Below are 19,400 nucleotides of genomic sequence, written 5' to 3'. Positions count from 1 at the left end.
CTGACTTCAAACAAACTTCTTAGGGAAGGCATTGGAAGGTACAGTTTGCTTGACAACTGAATGCTGCGAAATCAGGTGTACTGTCAGTGACGTCGGTGGTAACCAAGTTAACACAGCGACCAGTTGGAGAACTAAGAAAATAAGCCCGACTCTTCTCTCTACGAGTCGAACCCTCAGACCTACCCAACGTCTACCTAGTACTATCAACTCCAAACTACACCAGACTACAGGATGGTCTTTACTCAGTGACGCCAAGGCCACACCTGATCCAATGCAGCGCACGGACCAGACACAGCCTCGTCAGCGTTGATGATCTAATCGGAGACAGACCCTGTTCACAATCTCACTTCAACAGCCCACTTCTGGCAGCAGCGCCAACCCCCGGAGATACACCAGCGATATCTATACCTCAAAAATGCAGCTCTTATTCGTTGAGAACAAGTAGAGTCCCCAAACTGCTGCAGGTACCCTTCCTGACTGCCATTACTGTATCTAGTCTTGTCGTCCAAAAATTGTGTCATCGCATCGGCCAAAGACTAGGCTGTGAGGTGGTTGCCATCGGCTCTGGCACCGCAGCCCTCGACCACTTGGCCACGGCCCCTACCCTACCACATATCATCTTCATAAAGGCGTGTTGCCGGATCACCCTATCGTTCACCGTTCCGACTTAGAGCTCCAACTGACTATTTGTGTAGACCTCCCTTCCAGGAATGAGTGGCTACGATTTGGTTCGTATCATCCGCACGCAGCCGCCCTTCTGTAACGATCTCCAACTGCAAACGATTCCGCTCATCGGACTGACGGCGTCGGCGTCCGGAACCAACTTGTCTCGGGAGAGAGCAACTGGCTACAATGATTTCCTTCGCGCTCCCTTGCGGGTAAGCACGTTGGGGGAGACAATTGGCCATTGGACCCGTCGACAGGTTATGGGCCCGGCCGACGTGCCCGCTTGGCAAATGAAGGCGTGGCATAGGCTTCATCGTGGTCCGCGATCACGGCTGTGATACCCGTATGTGATGAAGATGAAGAGGGATGACCCGGAGACTTGATCAAGAGCGACTGCTGCAGAATTTCAATAGATGAAGAGAATACAACGCATTTAGGTCATGGTTTCTGCCAAGCCTTTCGACGCGTAGCCAGCCTTTACCGTGCGTGGTCTGATTCCTGACAGGTGTGGCATGGGGAACGGAATTCATCGAGCATTCGAATTGAGTCATGGAAAATGGGAGGAAACATGGTTCATCGTCTGAGCACTTTCCCATTCGGACCGGACGACTCGTGGTGGGCGCGCCACATAATCAAGGTCAGCCTTACGGAAGGGCGTTGTTGGCGCTGCTTGATTCACGTGGGCGCATTCTTGGCTGTGTGCACGCCAATAGGTGATCCTCCCGAGTTATCAAGCGCAGGCTAAGAGGTTGAAAGCTTTCGCCGTGGGGACAGTTGTTGGGTGGGAAAAGCATCAACAAACACCACAGCAAGAGATGAGAGCGAAGATAAGCTACACGTGCCTGCCCCAAACATGGAACGTGCAGTTGTTGTGTCATGTGATTGGAGGGTATTCCCCAGGTGGGAACGGGCCGAGTTCTGCCTATGATTGGCTCGGTAGTCAAGTTGGCCGGCCCTGTCTATATCCAGTTTAGTGACTTGCCAGTGGCTGCAGGACAAGGAATGAATCAATATACTGATTGAGAGATAGCACCGATAATCGCAGCCTTGACTGGACTGACTACTCCAACAGGATTAAGGTCACATCCAGCATGCCTCCACCAATAGTCTCTGTCATTCGCCTCCAAACCCGGATATAAAGCACGAGGGACGGGCTGTTCGCCTTCCTGCCGACTTTTCCTCACCACAAAGGCAACCTTTCTGCAAAAGACTCTGTGCTATTCTCTACCACTGCGCTTGAGGTAGTCTAGCAATATGTCCGCACCACCAGACGCCTCACTTGCTCCCAAAGGAGATCTCCAAACCGTCATTCAGGCCGACTCTCATGACGGAGAGACCATCTCCGAGGCGGAAGCCCAGAAGAAGCGCCGCACTCTCTCGGACCTTATCACAATTGTGAGCTACCGCAGGCTCTTGTCATGCAGACGACTCATTCTGATATGAGTCTTAGATTGCCAGTGGCTTTGCCCTGATCAGTGATGGATACCAGAACAACTTGATGTAGGCGTTTCCTGCCGAGATGGTCTCACGAAGCTAACCGCTGGCTAGGACGATGGTCAACGTGCTGCTTGCCAGTCAATACAAGGAGCAGTACACCTCAGCTGTCAAGACTCGGGTCTCCAACGCTCTCTTGGTCGGTGAAGTTATCGGTCAGATTGTTATTGGGTAAGACGCAGCCATAACAATTCCCAGCCATCCTCCAGCGCTAACGTCACCCAGACTCACCTGTGACTACCTCGGCCGCAAGGCCGCTCTGGTGTTTACAACGGCTATGATCGTGGTCGGAGGAATATTAGCCACCGCATCGAACGGGTACACTATCGACGGAATGTTCTGGATGATGACGGTAGCGCGTGGTATCGTTGGTTTCGGTGAGTGCCGACACATCTCGCAACTCAACGCGGTAGCTGACGGTTAACAGGCACCGGTGGTGAATATCCCGCTTCATCGACATCAGCATCCGAGGCCGCCAACGACCTGACCCCCAAGCAACGCGGCCCGGCCTTCATCATGGTGACCAATTTCCCTCTCTCGTTTGGCGGGCCATTCGCGGTCGCGATCTTCCTGATCGTCCTCTCCGCCTGCCACCAGTCGCACTACAGCACCGTCTGGCGCGTTTGCTTCGGTATTGGCTGTATTTGGCCGTTGTCTGTCTTCTACTTCCGGTTCCGGATGATGAACTCCGCCCTCTACCGCCGCGGCGCGATCAAGAAGCATGTCCCCTACATCCTTGTGGTCAAATACTACTGGAAGTCTCTGATTGGAACCTGCGGAGCCTGGTTCTTGTACGGTGTGTAGCCTCTTTCCACTTCGTGGCAAACAATTACAGTCACTGACTGACAACCTCGCCTTCTTAGACTTTGTCACATTCCCTAACGGCGTCTTCTCCGGCACGATCATCTCCTCCGTCATCAAAGACAGCTCCGTGATGAAGACCGGCGAATGGCAGCTCCTGCTGGGCGTGATCGCTCTTCCCGGCGTCTTCCTTGGCGCCGTTCTGTGCAACCGCGTCGGGCGCAAGAACATCATGATGATCGGATTCACCGGCTACCTGGTGTTCGGCCTGATCATCGGCTGTGCATACGATAAGATCACCAAGATTATCCCCCTATTCGTGATCTTCTACGGGTTGATGCAGAGCTCCGGGAATTTCGGTCCGGGGAATATGCTGGGCCTGCTCTCGTCGGAGATGTACGCGACCGGCGTGCGGGGCACGTGCTATGGTATTTCGGCTGCGTTTGGCAAGGCAGGCGGTGCGATCGGGACGCAGGTGTTCACGCCGATAGAAAACCATCTGGGCAAAAAGTGGACTTTCATCATCGCTGCGATTTGCGGTGTGGTCGGGGTGCTGGTGACGTACTTTTTCGTGGAGGATATCTCCGGGGAGGATCTGCGGGTCCGCGATGAGGAGTTCCGTGCTTATCTGGTTGCGCACGGTTGGGATGGGGAGATGGGCGAGGACGATCTTAAGGCAGTTGCAGACGAGGGGATTCCTCCTGCTCTGTTTGAAGCAAGCAAGGCTGCCCACTGATTGGCATGAGACATGATATATGGGCAATAAGTCTATTTGGCTGCGTTGGCGTAATTGTGAATAATATTATCTGTGTAGATCGATTTCTGTTCAAGTGCATATTCCAATTCCTGAATCGTCTCGACCCCCTTCAGCTATTCTCCCTGTATGCTGTCCTGATCAAATACGCCAGATGTTCCACCTCGTGCTTCACCCACGGCATGGCATGGTGATAATCCACCTCGAACAGCTCACTCCGCTTAGGCTCATAATACGTCGCCAGCTGATGTCGACTCAATGGCAGCACCGGATCCTTCAAGCCATGCACATGTATCGTGGGGATAGAGACAAGCTCGGCGTCGGATTCTGCCCCTGCAACCATCACAGTCAACCCTCACAGTAAGCCTTTGACCAGAAAATCGTCAGAGGGGATGAACATACGATGCGCGCTCTCCGCCACCATAGGCGCGCCAGCCCCCATACACATAACTCCGAACTTCAAGCTCGCCCCCTGTGTTGTTGATGTCGTTGACTCCCCGCTCGCAACCCTCCGCTGTTGATCCAGCAACAACCCGCCCGCGGGCCTCGTCCCCTGGCTGAACCCCATCACCCCGACCCAAGGACCCCCGGGGCTGTGCTGGTCTCTCTCCCGCATCAGCTTCCAGATCCGCTCGACGCCATCCCGACCGGTCATATCGTACCCACTGCCGTCGGCGAGCTCGGTGCCGGAGCCATCCTGCGTGAACCAGGAGCGGAAGGGCTCGTAGCCGCGAAAGGCAGGGAGGACGCCGGGCCCGGCGTCGCGGAAGAAGGGTCCGTCGAAGAAGACGAGTTCGAAGTCCGGTTCGAGGAGCTTGGCGAGGTGGCTGCATTGGACTTCGTAGACGGACGCGCGCGAGCCGCCGCCGTGGAAGCAGGCTATGCGGGGGCGGTTGGCGGGCTTGGTCATTCTGCGGGGGTTGTGGGAGGTGTGTGGTTTTTTCTGGCGAGGGAGGGTGTCTCCTTCGCGATGGATGAAGAGAGAGGGGCGTAAGTCAAGGTGAGAAAGATGGCGAAAGGAGTGGAGGGACTAGCTTGGTTGGTGTTGGTGTAATGTCATGTGAGGGGTACGCGGGATGAATTAGCAGCAGATCATTACAGAGCATTGGCACTAATGATGTCAGCTTGGATCCTGCACATAGGATTGCTGCGCAGCATACAGTTCAAAGTTTCGTTTTTAAATATTTATATGCTTGATAAAATAAGGCAAGAAATGAGCCAGGTATCTCTTCTCAAATTAATGGTTCTCGTCGGAGTATCTAGCTATCATCATCTGCGAATACCCAGTAAACAAACATCCGCCCAATTCGGCAATCCCCCGCAACCCCCGGGCCCCACAAACCCCGCAATCCTCCCCTCCATCATATCAACAAAACCACCACGTAGTCCACCTCAACCACCTCATCATAGCGACCCGAATCACCATGTCCAAACGCATCATCATAACAGGCGGCTCTGGCAAAGCCGGCCAATTCATCATCGCCCATCTCCTCCGCCAGAACCACACCATCCTAAACCTCGACCTGCATCCGCTGCCGGCCCCGCTCGCGGCCCGCGTGCACACCATCCGCGTCGACCTCACCGACACCGGCCAAGTCCACAGCGCCTTCCACTCGCACTTCGCGTTGACCGAGCCCTTCCGCGAACCACTCCACCAAGCCCCTCATGCAGTGATCCACCTCGCCGGCTACGCGCGCAACATGATCGTCCCCGACAACGAGACGTACCGCGGAAACGTGCTGGCCTTCTACAACGTCCTCGAAGCCGCCTGTCACATGGGTATCCGCAAGGTCCTCCTGGCGTCGTCGATCTGTGTCTACGGGGTCGCGTTTGCCGAGGGCGACGTCGACTACGCTTCCTTCCCGGTGGATGAGTCCGTCCTCGCGCAGCCGATGGATGCGTACGCCATCTCGAAGGTGTGTGGGGAGCAGACTGCTGCTGGGTTTGCGAGGCGGTTTCCCGGGACGGATATCTATGTGTATCGGTTTGGGGCGGTGGTGAGTCCGGAGGAGTTCCAGGAGAAGTTCACGGGGTATGTGGAGCGGCCGGAGGAGTGGAAGGTGCATGGTTGGGCGTATACGGATGCAAGGGATCTGGGAGGGATGGTGGAGAGGGGGTTAGTTGTAGATGGGTTGGGGTTTCAGGTTTTCAATGCGGTCAATGATGAGATGACGAATTTTGAGGAATCGACGAAGGCCTTTCTGGCAAGGGTTTGTCCTGGGGTGCCGGTTACGAGGGAGTTGGTGGGCAGAGAGGCACCGGTATCAAATAGAAAGCTGAGGGAGGTGTTGGGATTTGTGCAGCGAGTGCGGTGGCAGGATGAGTATCAGAAGTAGGATCCTGAGTTTATTGGACTGCTGGAAAAGTGGTTAGATATCTTTTGATGACTGTCTGTAGATATGTAATTAAAGAGTTATCTTGAAGCATCATAAAAAGTGGACAAGTAAAGAAAGGTACAGTGGTCATATCAATCATGAACAGAGAAGTAAGCAGACAAACTTGAAAGTCAGCAGTCAGATCCATTCATGACAGGGTTCACACGTCTTCTAGAAACAGTCTGGATCCATCATCTCCTCGTCCGTCCCGGGAAAGTCTTCAAGGGTAATAGTACCTCCTAGGCCCGAAGTATCTGCAAGACAAAGAGACAAACCCTCCATCTCCAGCCGAAGCAGGTCTTCATTGTCACACTTGTGGGTAGACTCGAAATCAATCAGGATAGCCTTTCCATTGCTGATAAGGAAGTTGTGTCGGTTTGTATCGCCGTGCCGAAGCCCCAAGGCATGTAGTTGAGACAACGCCTGCCTGCAGAGGCCAATATCCTCAGATGTAGCGTGCCGCGCATCAGGAATTCGCTCCATGAAGAAACCGATAACACGATCATGTTCAGTCAGATGGCCAAGGAAACGAGGCCCAATCCCGAGGCCGTCCAACCACTGATAGACTGTAGTTTCGTTCTCCATGGAATCCATATACCAGTACCAGGGCTGGAGTTTGGCGACCACAATGTCGTCAAACTGTGGACATTTGACCTCATAAACTTCGAATTGAACTCTGCCACCCAACTCAGCGTCCAGTAGGTTTGCCAGGTGTTCTCCACGCCGGGAAAGTCGGTCAGGTTGATACGTGTAAAGTAGGGGCGACCGTCTTCATCTTTGGCCACAACACCATCGTTCCAATTCCCAGTGGGGAACCTGGGGAGGATAGTGTATAGAAGTGGTGGAAAGCACATTTCGTCATTCTCATAGGTGTCCGGTTCGACAGTCAGATATTTGACTTGCTTGCCGTCAACCAGAAGACGGAAGTAGCTTTCCGTTTTCTTGTCGCAACTGTTGTTGAGTAACTTGATCTCCGGGAAGTTACTCATTTTCGCACTGGACACTTTCCTAAGTATCCAAAGTTCTTTTAGCTTCGACCGGAGATTGTTGTAATGATCTTAATACCTTCAAGTCGTCTTATCTCTGCCCAAGAAAGAACTTGCTGAATCTTACTGTCGAGATCTCAAGACTGATGTTGGCTAGTGAAATTTAGGCAGTAGGAAGATAGGAAGTGGCAGGATAGGCAGAGTCAAGAAGAAGCTGCGAGAAGTTGTAACACACTCGCTCTGGTGAATGTGAGAAATAAAAAGATGTGGATCTCTTACTCTGATCATGTGAATGAATCTGAACCTCCATTGACCTGACCTTTCCTCCAGTTATCTCTGTGAACTGCCTTCCTCTACAACTCAACCCTTGACCTGATCATCGAAACCCCCAAGTTGACTGATCCAACAAATATCTATTCCATTTCTTTTGCGTCCCACCCAGTCTAGCCACATTGCAAACTGCCCAGAAAAGCTTCTTAGATCCACCGAGATCTCGTGTTTTTAAAACATTCAAAGTATATTTGATAGGATTGGTACTGGTAATCTTGGGTCACTAAAAGTTTTGAGTACAGTCCTGTCGATCTAGGAAGCTTTGTCAAGTCTTACAATTTCGTACATCTGAACTCAAGAAGTAAGTTTCTACCCCTTAAGCTAGATACCTTATTTCAATATTAATTGGGACCTAGTCATCGAGATATGCATCAAGTATTTCGCTAGATACACTTGTGGCTGTTTGAGAGAGACACGCTTCGTTCAATGCCAGGCACGCGTGGGCACAAATGTGAGATGTGAACCTTCTACAAAGGAGCTGGATTTTAATACTCCTCACATGTGTGCACGCCACCTTGTCAAGCCCAACACCGATGAGATGAGAAGATGACCCGCGACAAGAAGCAGAAGGTCAAATAGGTTCATCTCAAATGGAAATTTTCCACAGCTTGGAGAAGTAGGGAAATTTCGTCAAGATCAGGAATGCTCGGATGGGAGTTTTACAGCTCGGAGAAGTGAAAAAATTTCTTAAATTTGTGGTTAATCCGCTCTTGTACTAAGCTACCTTGCACTATCTCCTGGGAGTATAGCAGAAGCTATATGGCTGTCTAACATCAATCATGCTTCGTAGGCTCATATTTCAAGAAATTTTCATCGATGTTTGGGTTTATCTCAGATACGGAATAGGTTGAAATCGTTACTTGGCATGATGACCAGAATGGAACTAAATTAGCAGCAATATGTGCTATTCCCCACAGCAGCACCAAAGAAGATCAGAAGCTATTCTCCCTCGAAACAAATTCTCAAAAGTAGGCTTATTCTGAGGTCTGGGACTGTTGGTGATAGTAACTGATATGCTTGTTCAATGCTAAGAATGATTTTTAGTTTCTAAATAGCTGTATAAAATACAAGTCTCTCTTTAATTATCCTGTCTAAATCGATTATGTGATACTGAACACTACCTGGCAGGGCATGCATTGCATACTTCACAAATTGGTGTGTTGGTCGATCAACCTAATGAGAACATCTATGCTTGACGCAGGGTCCACATTGTCTTAAATAACAGGTCTGGACGTCAAGCACCTAGCGTAAACCATGGCTGGGAAGTGCCAAATATGGTTTAAACTCCACCATCGGTTTACTTGAACACTGCGGGACTAATTTCCACCTTGAGTATGGGAAGGCCTCCGCCTCGACAGTGGATGCTCGGAGTTACTGATGATTGGTGCTGGGCGGAGTCAGCAGCTGAGTCAGCGGCCACGAGCCTGAGTCAGCGGGCCGATGGCGGGCCTGTTTCTGCCTCCGACCTCTCACACTCGCACACCGAGACTGCATCCCACTCAATCTCTCGGCCATCCATCCTAGCTCTGCCCTATACCCCCTTATCCCCGAGCTTGCTATGGCTCCGGACGTTTTCCGTTAATCTCGATTGGTCCACTGCTGCTCTAGACAGACCCTTGAGCCCTCATTCATGCAGATGTCCACCTCCACTCCATCCTCGGATGGTGGTGAGCGTCCCCCCTCGGCGCCCCCTTTGCGCCGCACGGCCCGGGCCTGTGACTCGTGCCACCGGAGAAAAGTAAATCTTCATCCTCTTGCTGCCTTTTGGGTAACCTGCCTGACCGCTCTTTAGATCCAGTGTGATCCATCCATTCCATGCAACTGGTGCCGCCACCATGATCTGGACTGCACTTTCAATAGGCCCATAGGAGGAAGTAAGCGCAAGAGAGCCGCCAATGAGCCGAACCCCATGACTCAGTACGTATCGTGCGTTGCGGATCATTTCCAAGTCGTCTAACATCCTGGCAGCCCGCCCCGACAGCAGCTTCCCCCCGGGGAAGACCTCGAGGACAGGGTAACGAAGCTGGAGCAGCTTCTGGTGCGATCTATGCCGACCAATGAGCACCAACGGAATTGTACGTCGCTGATCTCCCAAGGGTCCTGGCCATCGGACCCGGCCGCTTATTTCGGCCCCCCACGGACGTCGGCCAATGGTCCCTCAGCCAGCGACTACATGCCTCGTTCCAACAGTGGTCTGTGCTTTGGCAAGATACACTTCGCAGGTCACTATGTGGGCGACTTAAACTCGTACAATGGTATTCCAAGCCTCTCGCTTGACGGTCAGGAATGGGTGCAGGCACGCACCGGCGAAGACAAGAGATTCAACAGCCTTTGGCCCTCTCAGCCTCAACGACCGACACCACAGCCATTCAGTTCCTTCTCACATGCACTGCACGGCTATGCGGGTGTCCCCGATCTTCCGGACCGATCCATCGTGGATCAATATGTCCAGCAGTACTTTTCTTCTTTCATCCGATTCATTTTTCCTCTTATCGACTCCTTATTATTCAAAGAGACTGTCGACCTCGCCTATTCCTCATGCCAAGGGCCTCCACCGGTGGAGATTATTAGCGCCAAAATGTGTGTGATGGCATTCTTGGCACTCATGTCAATGATCCTCCGGCCTCAAGATAACCTCCCTGCGGTGGACGCGGACGTATATGCGGTCAAAGCACAGAACCTTTTGCCTCAAATCATGAACAACGTCAGCCTGTCCACCTTTCAAACAATGTTAATGCTGGTCAGTTTACATTTCCAGTAGGATCTTTCCGCATAAAATGACAAAGCATGCTGACACGTCAAGACCATGAATCGAGTCTTCTCTGGTCAACTTCAAGCTGCCAATCAATGTCACGCCATGGGTTGTCGGGTCATGTTTTCTCTAGGAGCCCAGCTTTTACCCAACGAGCGACCGGCTGCCCCGTCACCACATGATGTCGAGGATCGAGTTTGGCGTTATCACAAACAGCTGCGGAACTTGTTCTGGCTCTGCTATACCCATGACAAGGAAATCTGTCTCCGATCGGGGCAGCCGCCGATCATTGATGATGAACACTGCAACCTCTCTCTTCCTGCCAATTACATGCAGATACAGTATCTTGAAGACGAAGGCGCCGACAGATCCATGTTTGATCAAATTGGTCTTCCTCACTCTCCGGCCGACCTGCGCATGACTGTGATCAAGTCAAAGGCCTACCGGGCACTGTACTCCTCCAAGTCCCTGCTCAAGTCCGATGCCCAGCTCTTGCAGGATATTCGCGAGCTCGATGACGAGCTGGAGCGTTGGCGCATGGATGTCCCGCCTAAATTTCGTCCATCCTTAGGACACTCTTTCGAGAGTCATGAGAATCCCTTTCTTCGCATGCAAGCTATAGTCTCTCGGCTGGAATACCACTATCTGATGGTAACGATCCATCGAGCGGCGGGCCGCTGTCAATCCTGGGCAAATACCGACACTGGGGTCATGGAGGGAATCAATTCGAGCATGCTACTCGCGGTGGAAGCAAGTCGCTCCACCTTGTTGTTTCTGCGCCCGACTATCGATTCGATATTTCCGGAGGCATTCTGGTGAGCTTTTTCGTCTTGCTTCCTATATCCTACACTCGCCACCATAGATTAACTCCATGCACTGACCATAAAAGGATGATCACCTTTTACCCCATGTCTGCTATTCTCACGATATTCTGCAACATCCTGCTATTTCCACTCGACCCGCGTGCGGAGGAAGACCTTACACTTCTTGGTTCAGTCCCTGACCTTATCAAGGGCATTCGTCTACAACGCTTGAAAGATAACGAAGCGGCGCATATGACAATGGTGGCAGACTTTGTGGCCGAACTCACACGCTTGGGCAATTGCGCTATCCGTAAAGCTCGATATAGTGTGTCGCCGAGATAAAAGTTACGTTCTTGTCTTGTACATATTAATGATTTGGACATACGATAGATACCCACGCGGTGACACGCTTTAGCCAGTCAACTGCGCTTAGATGAGTCAATTATTTATTTCTTAGCAAAAGAGTCAAGATCGAGGCCGCTTTAGCAGAGTTCGCCTCAGATTCTATATAGGTATTGAGTCATATGGTCGTGACTATCCTGCCGACGCCAACGAAACGCCGATATATACTGAATCACCCGAAATGAGTCACAATGGCAGTGTCATGGTCAGTACAACATGAAAAGTATGCAGATACCCCATCTTAGATAATCGTCAAAATTAAATATGCTATTATAGAGAGTATATCAAACAATCAATGCGAGGTGAATTACTTGCACGACGTGCCTACCAAAAAGCAATCAAAGCTCAAAGTTGTCGAGGTCCACGACCATACTGATAAGCCGATCAATTGGGCGCTTATCGGAACCTCACCACGTGATCTGCACCCGACGGATGACATAAGCCACTCACGGGAAAGTTTCCCCTCCACCCCGCCGATAAGTCCAATCTTTTGTCGTTCAGCACCGTCACCACGCGACCTTTGTCCTCCTATCCTCGATTCCCCTAGACCAATCGCCCATCATGACGGACGCTGTCGTTGAAGCGACGGCCAAGCTTCAGCTCGATGAGGAGACCGGGGAGATGGTCTCCAAGGGAGAGCTGAAGAAGCGGTTGCAGAAGCGTGCCAAAAAGGCGGCGAAGGCAGCCAACGCGGCCGCTGCTCCCAAGCAGACCGCGCCCACCCCCAAGCCTGCGGCCGCCCCCAAGCCCGAGGAGGAGCAGATCGACCCGGATGCCATGTTCAAGCAGGGTTTCCTGGCTGCGGTCCACAAGGAGCGGCCTGTTGTGCCGTTGACGCGCTTCCCCCCGGAGCCCAATGGATACTTGCATCTGGGTCACGCGAAGGCGATCGCTGTCAACTTTGGTTTCGCTAGACATTATGGTGGAAAGACGGTATGTTTGACTCTCAAATGAACTTGGGGATGGTACTAACGATTGCGAAGATTCTTAGGTATTCCTCCCATCGTGCCCGACTCGAGTGAGCAAAGCGACTAATGATTAGATTCGATGATACCAACCCGGAGGCTGAGGAGGAGAAATACTTTGTGGCTATTGAGGAGATTATCCAGTGGCTAGGTATGAGAAGCGCATGAGGTGGTCAGGTGTGTGCTGACAGGGTCGTTTCACAGGCTTCAAGCCCGCCGCTATCACCCACTCGAGCGACAACTTCCAGAAGCTCTACGACCAGGCTGAGAAGTTGATCACCATGGGCAGAGCCTATGTTTGCCATTGCAGCGACACCGAGATCAAGCTCCAGCGCGGAGGAGAGAACCACGGCCCCAGATACCGCTGCAAGCACGCCGAGCAGGACGTCGAGACAAATCTCCAGAAATTCCGGGATATGAAGGCTGGCAAATACGAGCCCCAGACCGCTTTCCTGCGCATGCTCCAGGACATTGAGGACCCCAACCCTCAGATGTGGGACTTGGCCGCATACCGCATCCTCAAGCAGGAGCACTTCCGCACCAAGAACGAGTGGTGCATTTACCCCACCTACGATTTCGTATGTAAGGCCCAGCAAGCTTGATGATACTTGCTAACACTGCATTAGGCCCACTGTCTGTGTGATAGCTTCGAGAACATCACGCACAGTCTGTGCACGACCGAGTTTCAGCTTTCCCGCACTTCCTACGAGTGGCTGAACAGCACCCTGGGCGTCTACGAGCCCATGCAGCGCGAATACGGTCGCCTGAACGTCAGTGGAACCGTCATGTCGAAACGTAAGTTGAAGAAACTGGTGGACGACGGATACGTCCGCGGCTGGGATGATCCCCGCCTGTACACACTGATTGCTCTGCGCCGCCGTGGTGTGCCCCCGGAGGCGATCCTCTCCTTCATCAACGAACTCGGTGTGACGACTGCTCTCAGTCTGATCAAGATCTCGCGCTTCGAGCAGACTGTCCGGACATACCTTGAGAGCCGTGTTCCCCGGTTGATGCTTGTGATTGACCCCGTTCCGGTGGTCATCGAGGACTTTGAGACGGTTGAGGATGGTCAGCTCAACTGCGATATTCCTTTCTCTCCCAAGAACCCTGCTATGGGCACTCACGAGATTCGCCTGACCAAGACCATTTACATCGATCGGTCGGATTTCCGCGAGGAGGATGCCAAGGGCTACTTCCGTCTGGCCCCCGGAAAGAGCGTCGGTCTCTGGCGCGCACCGTACCCCGTCAAGGCCACGACTTTCACCAAGGATGCTGGCGGTAAGGTCACCGAGATTCGGGCTGTTTGGGATAAGGAGGGCGGCAAGCCCAAGACCTACATCCAGTGGGTCCCAGATAACTCGCGCAAGGTGGAGGTCCGTATCCACGACCCGCTTTTCAAGTCGGAGGACCCCGGTGCTGCTGAGGGTGGCTTTTTGAACGATATCAACCCCAACAGTGAGACCATCTACAAGGATGCTCTGATCGAGGCGGGCTTCGATGAGGTCCGTCGGAGGGCTCCTTGGCCGGAGGCTGCCGGCGAGAAGGAGAAGGGCAAGAGTGGACCGGAAAGTGTCCGTTTCCAGGGCATGCGTGTGGCCTACTTCGTGAGTCACTCTTTCATGATTGCTGGATTTATTTTCGCTAATTTTATATTAGGCTGTCGACTCGGATTCCACGGAAGACCGCGTCGTGCTGAACCGCATCGTGTCTCTGAAGCAGGATGTTGGGCGCAACTAGATGCTGGGCAAGTATGCTTGAGAACGTGATAGACATGCGGAAGCGGCGCTGCCCGATGTTCTTCAGGTGCGAGATTACGGGACTGCACGACCCTGATAGCCGTCTATAGTACCTGCATGGGTAGTGAGGCGCTAGTTGTCACCCTGCAGAAATGTGGGCGCATGACTGGGTGAGAAGCTTGGTCTGTTGAATGGTGTGTTTTTAGCGTGATGATTCTTATGCAGAGTTGAGGAGTGCCAAGGTGTTGATAAGGTACCGTGCAGGATTTAGATAGTCATAAATGAAGTTATAAATGAATAGGCAGGGGAGTTATATCAGCCTGTGCTATACATTCTTAATCTTACAATTCCGCCGGCTCCCGAGTGAGGTAACATCGTGCCGAGTACCTGCTTTGCTTGGCTGCAGCATTGCTCAAGGGAAACGTGGGTGTTATCAGTTCCCCTCACTGGTCCAACTCCCACTTTCTCAACTGCAAGCATTCCCCCTCCCATCTACGATCATGAGACACTGCTTCTCTGGAAGAACATTTAAACCACCGTGATGGTTGCTATCCAGTACTCAAATCAACGAAGCATTCATCAAGAGCGCCATTCCACAAGATGCGCACTTCCTCACTTTCCACGGTCGCATTGCTGGTGCAGACCGCGGTCGCAGTCACCATCAACGAGATCACTGGGGACCGGTACATCTCTCCATATGCCGGTACCGAAGTCACTGGCCTTGAAGGTCTGGTGACTGCCAAAGGTTCCTCTGGGTTCTATCTGCGCTCCACCAGTCCCGATTCTGACGACAAGACCTCGAACTCGGTCTATGTCTATGGAAGCAGCGCGACCAAGAGCGTCACCGTTGGAGACATCATCACCCTGAGCGGCAAGGTCACAGAGTATCGGTCCACGTCCAGCTATGTCTATTTGACCGAGATCGAGTCTGCGACCGACATCACGGTGGTCTCGAGCGGCAACACTGTGACTCCCATTGTGATCGGCGGGAATGGACGCAGCCCTCCCACCGAGCAGTTCACATCGCTTGACAATGGGGACCCGTTCAGCCTGCCAGGGAACAGCAGCCAGCTCTCAACGGCCAATCCCGTTTTGGATACCACCGCTTACGGGATGGACTTCTGGCAGAGTCTGACCGGGGAGTTTGTCAGCTTGTCGGGCCTGACAGCCATCTCCAAGGCCAATTCTTACGGCGATACTTGGGTTATCGGGGACTGGACGGTTTCAGGAAAGAATGAACGTGGAGGGTTGACGATGACTGCCAATGGTTGCTTGCTCTGAGCGTCCTATCAATAGCTTTAGCTTGCTAACTCGTGTGTTGTTAGACTCTAACCCCGAAGCACTCATCGTTGGCTCGCCTCTTGATGGAAGCAAGAACCCGACCGACGTCAAGTTGGGAGATGCATTGGGGGATATCACCGGAATCATCACTCAGGCGTACGGCTACTATGCCCTGCTACCGTCGACTGCGTTATCCGTAACGTCCTCGAACGCGACCGAAGTACCCAAGACGTCGTTGATCTCGAACAAGAAATGTAAAATCACCTTTGGCGATTACAATGTGGACAACCTGGGGCCGGACTCATCGACACTCCCCGGCGTCGCTGGTCATATTGCGAACTATTTGCAGAGCCCGGATATCGTCTTCCTCCAGGAGATTCAGGATAATGATGGTTCGACGAATGACGGTGGTATGTGCTCCCTATTTCGCTGGGATAAAATCCTGACACTCTCTCTTGCTCAGTGGTATCGGCCAATGTGACACTCTCAACGCTGGTCAGCTCGATTGTTGAGCAGGGCGGTGTCCAGTACGAATTCTTTGACATTGATCCGGTCGACGGCACCAACGGCGGCGAAAGTGGTGGCAATATCCGATGTGCTTACCTGTACAATCCTGAAGTCGTGCAGTTGCGCGACGCTAACCCAGGCACCAGCACGACAGGCACGACCGTCAAGTCCGGAGGCACGTTGAGTTACAACCCGGGGTTGATTGACCCCACAAACGAGGCCTGGGACGCGAGTCGGAAGCCCCTGGTGGCGCAGTGGGAGAGGGCGGATGGGAGGAACACCTTCTACACCATCAACGTGCACCTGACCTCCAAGTACGGCAGCACGTCTCTGGAAGGCGACCTCCGGCCACCTGTCAACGGTGATGTGGAGAAGCGAGCTTCGCAGCTAAGTGTGATTGCGGTAAGTCTCGGTGAAATTGCCATGTTCCCCCCGAAGCTAGTCGAAACTAATCATGTTGGTGCAATCAGGACTTTGTGGGCTCTCTTTTCGCGGAGGTAGCCGACGCCAGAGTCATTGTGGCGGGCGATTATAATGAATATTCATTTACGGACATTTTCAACGTGTTCACAGAGGTGGGCCTGCAGGAGATCGATGAAGTCGCTGGGCTTGCGGCCACGGAGCGATACACCTACCTATACGATCAGAACAGTGAGCAGCTGGATCATATGTTTATCAGTTCGGCACTGGCCACAGGGGCAAAGGTGGAACACGTCCACGTGAACACATGGGTCTCAACCGCAGACCAAAGTTCCGATCACGATGCGACAGTCGCTCAGATGAATGTGTGCCAATAAATGGCGACAGCCTACCAAAATATACTAGCGGACTAGCGAAATCAAGGACGGCTAGATCGCATTCTCTCGTGTTCTCATCTCCACTAATCTAACTGTTACGTGATAAGATCCGTGCATTCTCAGCTGTAATCACCAGTGTTCACGCCAAACATTGCCGAGATGGGCCTGGTAGATGTTTACCGGGAGTCCGGGACCAGCATCGGCTGGGGTTGCAACTCTGCGAGTGCCTGCGAGGCTGCGACAAACCATCTGGAAGGAGAGGAACCGCAACATGGCAGGATTCTGGTAGCGAGGGCCACAGCAAACCTTTCCACGTGGGCGGGCCTGGGCCGCGGCTTTCCTGGTGGTGCGCTGGAGTCCTGGTCGGTGGGAAATTTTTCTACCCGAGCGCTCGGGCATACGAAGGCTCCACTGCAAGCATGGAATCCCGATCGATAGTCAATCTTGAATCAGCCCGTCTGTAGCCGGTGAACCAATCATTCGCTACAGGGCCTGCTTCGGCCGATGGTACAGTGGATCCTGGAATTGCGACCACTGGTGAGGGGAGAGGGTCTGTAACGCCCGTTTTCCATGGTTCAAGCCCCTCGAGACGGAAGCCAGGCACTTTTTCTGATTTCTGCCCCGAGGGGGACGTCATTTCGGCCACGCCGTGTTTGGGATAATAAGAAAATGTCTTCCCGGCCTCAGCGCGGCAGTCTGGGATTCTGGTATTCTCACCACTGCTCACCACCATGGCCGAAGATCGCAGCCTAACCGTGCGTGCGGTTGCCGCGGTCTTCCTGGCCCTGGCAACCATCACGACCGTCCTGCGATGCTATGTGCGTCTTCGGATCGTCAAGGCCTTTGGCTGGGACGATGGGATTATGGTCTTGGCCTACATCTTCTATGTCTTCTTCTCCGCTTGTATGATTGGTGGTAGTCTTTGGGGGACAGGTCAACACCTCAATCAACTGGATAACCACCATCGAGTGACCGCTATGAAGGTATGTCTCTGTGAACAAGGAACCGCGCAGGGTAGTCAATACTGACTGAGTTGCTCTAGTATTGGTTCTATTGCGACATTGGCTACGCGATTGGTTCTATCCTATGCAAAATCTCCGTATCGATCTTCATTCTACGCATCACCATCCACCGAGTCCACCGAATCGTCATCGGAGTCGTCGTCGGCCTGGTTGTCGCTGCTGGGTTTGCGTTCTTCGTAATTCTCCTCACACAATGCAAGCCAATGGCCTTTTGGTATCTTCGTCTTAGCACTGAGGAGGTTGGCAAGGGCACCTGCATATCCACCCATGTCGCGATGGATGCGCTCTATGCTTTTAGCGCAACCTCGGCTGTGTTTGACATGACGATCGCGGTCCTCCCTATCCTGCTGGTTCGGAAGCTGAAGATGCAAAGTGACGTGAAAATTGCGGTGGCTGGTCTGCTCAGCATGGCCTGCGTGTATGAAATCTGGTTCCTTTCGACAGACCACTGCTAATCCCAACCAGGGCGTCCGTCGCTGTCATTGTCCGCATTCCTTACATCCCGACGCTCCTTAAAACCGATTTCTTGTACGAAACCACCCCTGTCGCCATCTGGTCGAACATCGAAACCGGCCTGGGTATCTTCGCCGGCAGCATGGCCACCCTCCGACCCCTGTTGCGCAAGTTCCGGCCATCGACCTACCAGAACACCTGGCCCAGCTCCTCGCGCGGCAAGCGCAGCAAGTCGATGCCGTTGCAGTCGAGCCAGCGGCAGGATTCCGACCGCATCCCCTTGGAAGATCGTTTGTACGGCACCACCTTTTTCACCGTCGAAGCGGGTAATGATCGGTATTCTTCCACAGGGTTGGACCAGGTTCCGATATTGCCGAAGCAGACATACATGCCACAGATTAGCGTGAAGCGGGAGGTTCATGTGACGACTGTTTAGGACTGGACGGGATGGTGAAGGGCTGACGAGACGAAGTCTGAGGTCGGAGGACCGTGAACTCGCCGCATAGTAGGGCTGCAATCTAGCCCTGCTCGGTCAGCCACAGGACAGTCCTCGACGTCTGAGATCTAGAGATTTTATTTCTCAGATTGGTCGTGGACAAATCGCCAACACGCATCAAGCGACTGGTTGGGACCACGCCGTGTCTATCAGACACTGCAGCAGCAAGACCGCTCAATTGGGACAGAAGGAGCATCAAGCCCTGGGTATGAGTATGAGGACAGTACGGAAGTTGTTGAGGACTATCAACTTCTACACCCATCTCACTCAGCGCATCAGACACCAATCCCACGGTCGGCGATAGCCGACTGAGGGTGAACAATCCATCACAATTATACCCCGATCGACCACACCGCACACGGTCGCATCGATGCCATGACTCTATAGAATATAATGTTTACTTTGTCTATCCCTATCCCGGTAGCTTCACGCATCCTCAACTCAATAACCGAAAATAAGCTGCGACCAGATATCTTCTGTATCCCAACGGCGTATAGATCAGATAAGATGCGATCGGCATAGACCTACTGAACGAAGTGGACACCTTCCCTGGGATCGAAGCTAGAGTTGGAAGCATCAAAAGCGATCAGCGCGCTATTGGGTTGTGGGCGATCGGCAGATGAAGTTGCCGAATGGGGAATGCGACAAGAAAATTTCGACACTCTTCCTGCTCCATCTGATCCATCGGATGCGACCGTGGCTGAGGAGTGCGTGCAAGAGGAATGTGGTCTGTCAATTGGTTTGACTCAGTCGGCCCGGTTTTTGTTAGTGACACTAAGT

General features: G+C 52.8%; 9 protein-coding genes across 9 annotated transcripts; 7 read left to right on the top strand and 2 right to left on the bottom strand.

The window, feature by feature from the left end:
• The first annotated feature begins 273 nt into the window (after positions 1–273).
• On the top strand, positions 274–1,157 carry BO95DRAFT_234307 (response regulator). The gene is made up of 3 exons (XM_025581292.1): positions 274–441; positions 497–629; positions 696–1,157. The coding sequence occupies exons 1-3, from the start codon at positions 416–418 to the stop codon at positions 1,002–1,004; spliced, it is 468 nt and encodes a 155-aa protein (XP_025439002.1). The 5' UTR covers positions 274–415; the 3' UTR covers positions 1,005–1,157.
• A 697-nt stretch (positions 1,158–1,854) lies between these two features.
• On the top strand, positions 1,855–3,884 carry BO95DRAFT_234309 (MFS general substrate transporter). Its single transcript, XM_025581293.1, has 5 exons — positions 1,855–2,166; positions 2,215–2,331; positions 2,386–2,537; positions 2,588–2,956; positions 3,024–3,884. Coding segments are annotated over exons 1-5 (1,314 nt in total). The 5' UTR covers positions 1,855–2,164; the 3' UTR covers positions 3,698–3,884.
• BO95DRAFT_445910 (uncharacterized protein) lies at positions 3,737–4,702 on the bottom strand. The gene is made up of 2 exons (XM_025587252.1): positions 4,118–4,702; positions 3,737–4,048 (listed from the first exon to the last, which is right to left on the bottom strand). Exons 1-2 carry the CDS (start codon positions 4,623–4,625, stop codon positions 3,828–3,830), a joined length of 729 nt encoding a protein of 242 aa, XP_025439000.1. The 5' UTR covers positions 4,626–4,702; the 3' UTR covers positions 3,737–3,827.
• A 393-nt stretch (positions 4,703–5,095) lies between these two features.
• BO95DRAFT_445908 (NAD-dependent epimerase/dehydratase family protein) lies at positions 5,096–6,144 on the top strand. The gene has a single exon (XM_025587251.1). The coding sequence runs from the start codon at positions 5,140–5,142 to the stop codon at positions 6,049–6,051; it is 912 nt and encodes a 303-aa protein (XP_025438999.1). The 5' UTR covers positions 5,096–5,139; the 3' UTR covers positions 6,052–6,144.
• A 117-nt stretch (positions 6,145–6,261) lies between these two features.
• On the bottom strand, positions 6,262–7,079 carry BO95DRAFT_434783 (alpha-galactosidase A precursor; the record flags this gene model as incomplete). The annotated part of the gene is made up of 2 exons (XM_025585151.1): positions 6,262–6,729; positions 6,774–7,079. 2 exons carry the CDS (start codon positions 7,077–7,079, stop codon positions 6,262–6,264), a joined length of 774 nt encoding a protein of 257 aa, XP_025438998.1.
• Positions 7,080–9,042: 1,963 nt separating this feature from the next.
• Positions 9,043–11,303, top strand: BO95DRAFT_370573 (uncharacterized protein; the record flags this gene model as incomplete). Its single annotated transcript, XM_025582918.1, has 5 exons — positions 9,043–9,144; positions 9,199–9,327; positions 9,415–10,146; positions 10,210–10,973; positions 11,048–11,303. The coding sequence occupies 5 exons, from the start codon at positions 9,043–9,045 to the stop codon at positions 11,301–11,303; spliced, it is 1,983 nt and encodes a 660-aa protein (XP_025438997.1).
• A 561-nt stretch (positions 11,304–11,864) lies between these two features.
• On the top strand, positions 11,865–14,379 carry BO95DRAFT_445905 (glutamine--tRNA ligase). The gene is made up of 6 exons (XM_025587250.1): positions 11,865–12,296; positions 12,347–12,354; positions 12,406–12,479; positions 12,533–12,906; positions 12,955–13,932; positions 13,985–14,379. Exons 1-6 carry the CDS (start codon positions 11,925–11,927, stop codon positions 14,063–14,065), a joined length of 1,887 nt encoding a protein of 628 aa, XP_025438996.1. The 5' UTR covers positions 11,865–11,924; the 3' UTR covers positions 14,066–14,379.
• A 285-nt stretch (positions 14,380–14,664) lies between these two features.
• Positions 14,665–16,698, top strand: BO95DRAFT_475794 (endonuclease/exonuclease/phosphatase family protein; the record flags this gene model as incomplete). The annotated part of the gene is made up of 4 exons (XM_025589881.1): positions 14,665–15,331; positions 15,390–15,755; positions 15,809–16,254; positions 16,323–16,698. The coding sequence occupies 4 exons, from the start codon at positions 14,665–14,667 to the stop codon at positions 16,647–16,649; spliced, it is 1,806 nt and encodes a 601-aa protein (XP_025438995.1). The 3' UTR covers positions 16,650–16,698.
• Positions 16,699–17,234: 536 nt separating this feature from the next.
• On the top strand, positions 17,235–18,584 carry BO95DRAFT_234188 (uncharacterized protein). The gene is made up of 4 exons (XM_025581291.1): positions 17,235–17,632; positions 17,692–18,089; positions 18,137–18,418; positions 18,475–18,584. The coding sequence occupies exons 1-4, from the start codon at positions 17,381–17,383 to the stop codon at positions 18,524–18,526; spliced, it is 984 nt and encodes a 327-aa protein (XP_025438994.1). The 5' UTR covers positions 17,235–17,380; the 3' UTR covers positions 18,527–18,584.
• Positions 18,585–19,400: the final 816 nt, after the last annotated feature.

This window comes from Aspergillus brunneoviolaceus (assembly GCF_003184695.1).
Source record: "Aspergillus brunneoviolaceus CBS 621.78 unplaced genomic scaffold BO95scaffold_64, whole genome shotgun sequence".
NCBI lineage: Eukaryota > Fungi > Ascomycota > Eurotiomycetes > Eurotiales > Aspergillaceae > Aspergillus > Aspergillus brunneoviolaceus.
The sequence above is the reverse complement of the archived record's forward strand: the minus strand, read 5'-3'. Positions and strand labels throughout refer to the sequence as shown.

Coding starts and splice junctions, on each gene's coding strand:
- BO95DRAFT_234307 (XM_025581292.1), top strand. CDS start 416: ATGCAGCTCTTATTCGTTGAGAACAA. Junction 442..496: donor CTCTTATTCGTTGAGAACAA/GTAGAGTCCCCA, acceptor TACTGTATCTAG/TCTTGTCGTCCAAAAATTGT. Junction 630..695: donor CACATATCATCTTCATAAAG/GCGTGTTGCCGG, acceptor CTATTTGTGTAG/ACCTCCCTTCCAGGAATGAG.
- BO95DRAFT_234309 (XM_025581293.1), top strand. Junction 2,332..2,385: donor ATCGGTCAGATTGTTATTGG/GTAAGACGCAGC, acceptor AACGTCACCCAG/ACTCACCTGTGACTACCTCG. Junction 2,957..3,023: donor CGGAGCCTGGTTCTTGTACG/GTGTGTAGCCTC, acceptor TCGCCTTCTTAG/ACTTTGTCACATTCCCTAAC.
- BO95DRAFT_445910 (XM_025587252.1), bottom strand. CDS start 4,625: ATGACCAAGCCCGCCAACCGCCCCCGCATAGCCTGCTTCCACGGCGGC. Junction 4,049..4,117: donor GGTGGCGGAGAGCGCGCATC/GTATGTTCATCC, acceptor TGATGGTTGCAG/GGGCAGAATCCGACGCCGAG.
- BO95DRAFT_445908 (XM_025587251.1), top strand. CDS start 5,140: ATGTCCAAACGCATCATCATAACAGGCGGCTCTGGCAAAGCCGGCCAA.
- BO95DRAFT_445905 (XM_025587250.1), top strand. CDS start 11,925: ATGACGGACGCTGTCGTTGAAGCGACGGCCAAGCTTCAGCTCGATGAG. Junction 12,480..12,532: donor GGAGATTATCCAGTGGCTAG/GTATGAGAAGCG, acceptor GTCGTTTCACAG/GCTTCAAGCCCGCCGCTATC. Junction 13,933..13,984: donor GCATGCGTGTGGCCTACTTC/GTGAGTCACTCT, acceptor ATTTTATATTAG/GCTGTCGACTCGGATTCCAC.
- BO95DRAFT_234188 (XM_025581291.1), top strand. CDS start 17,381: ATGGCCGAAGATCGCAGCCTAACCGTGCGTGCGGTTGCCGCGGTCTTC. Junction 17,633..17,691: donor ATCGAGTGACCGCTATGAAG/GTATGTCTCTGT, acceptor GAGTTGCTCTAG/TATTGGTTCTATTGCGACAT. Junction 18,419..18,474: donor ATCCCCTTGGAAGATCGTTT/GTACGGCACCAC, acceptor ATTCTTCCACAG/GGTTGGACCAGGTTCCGATA.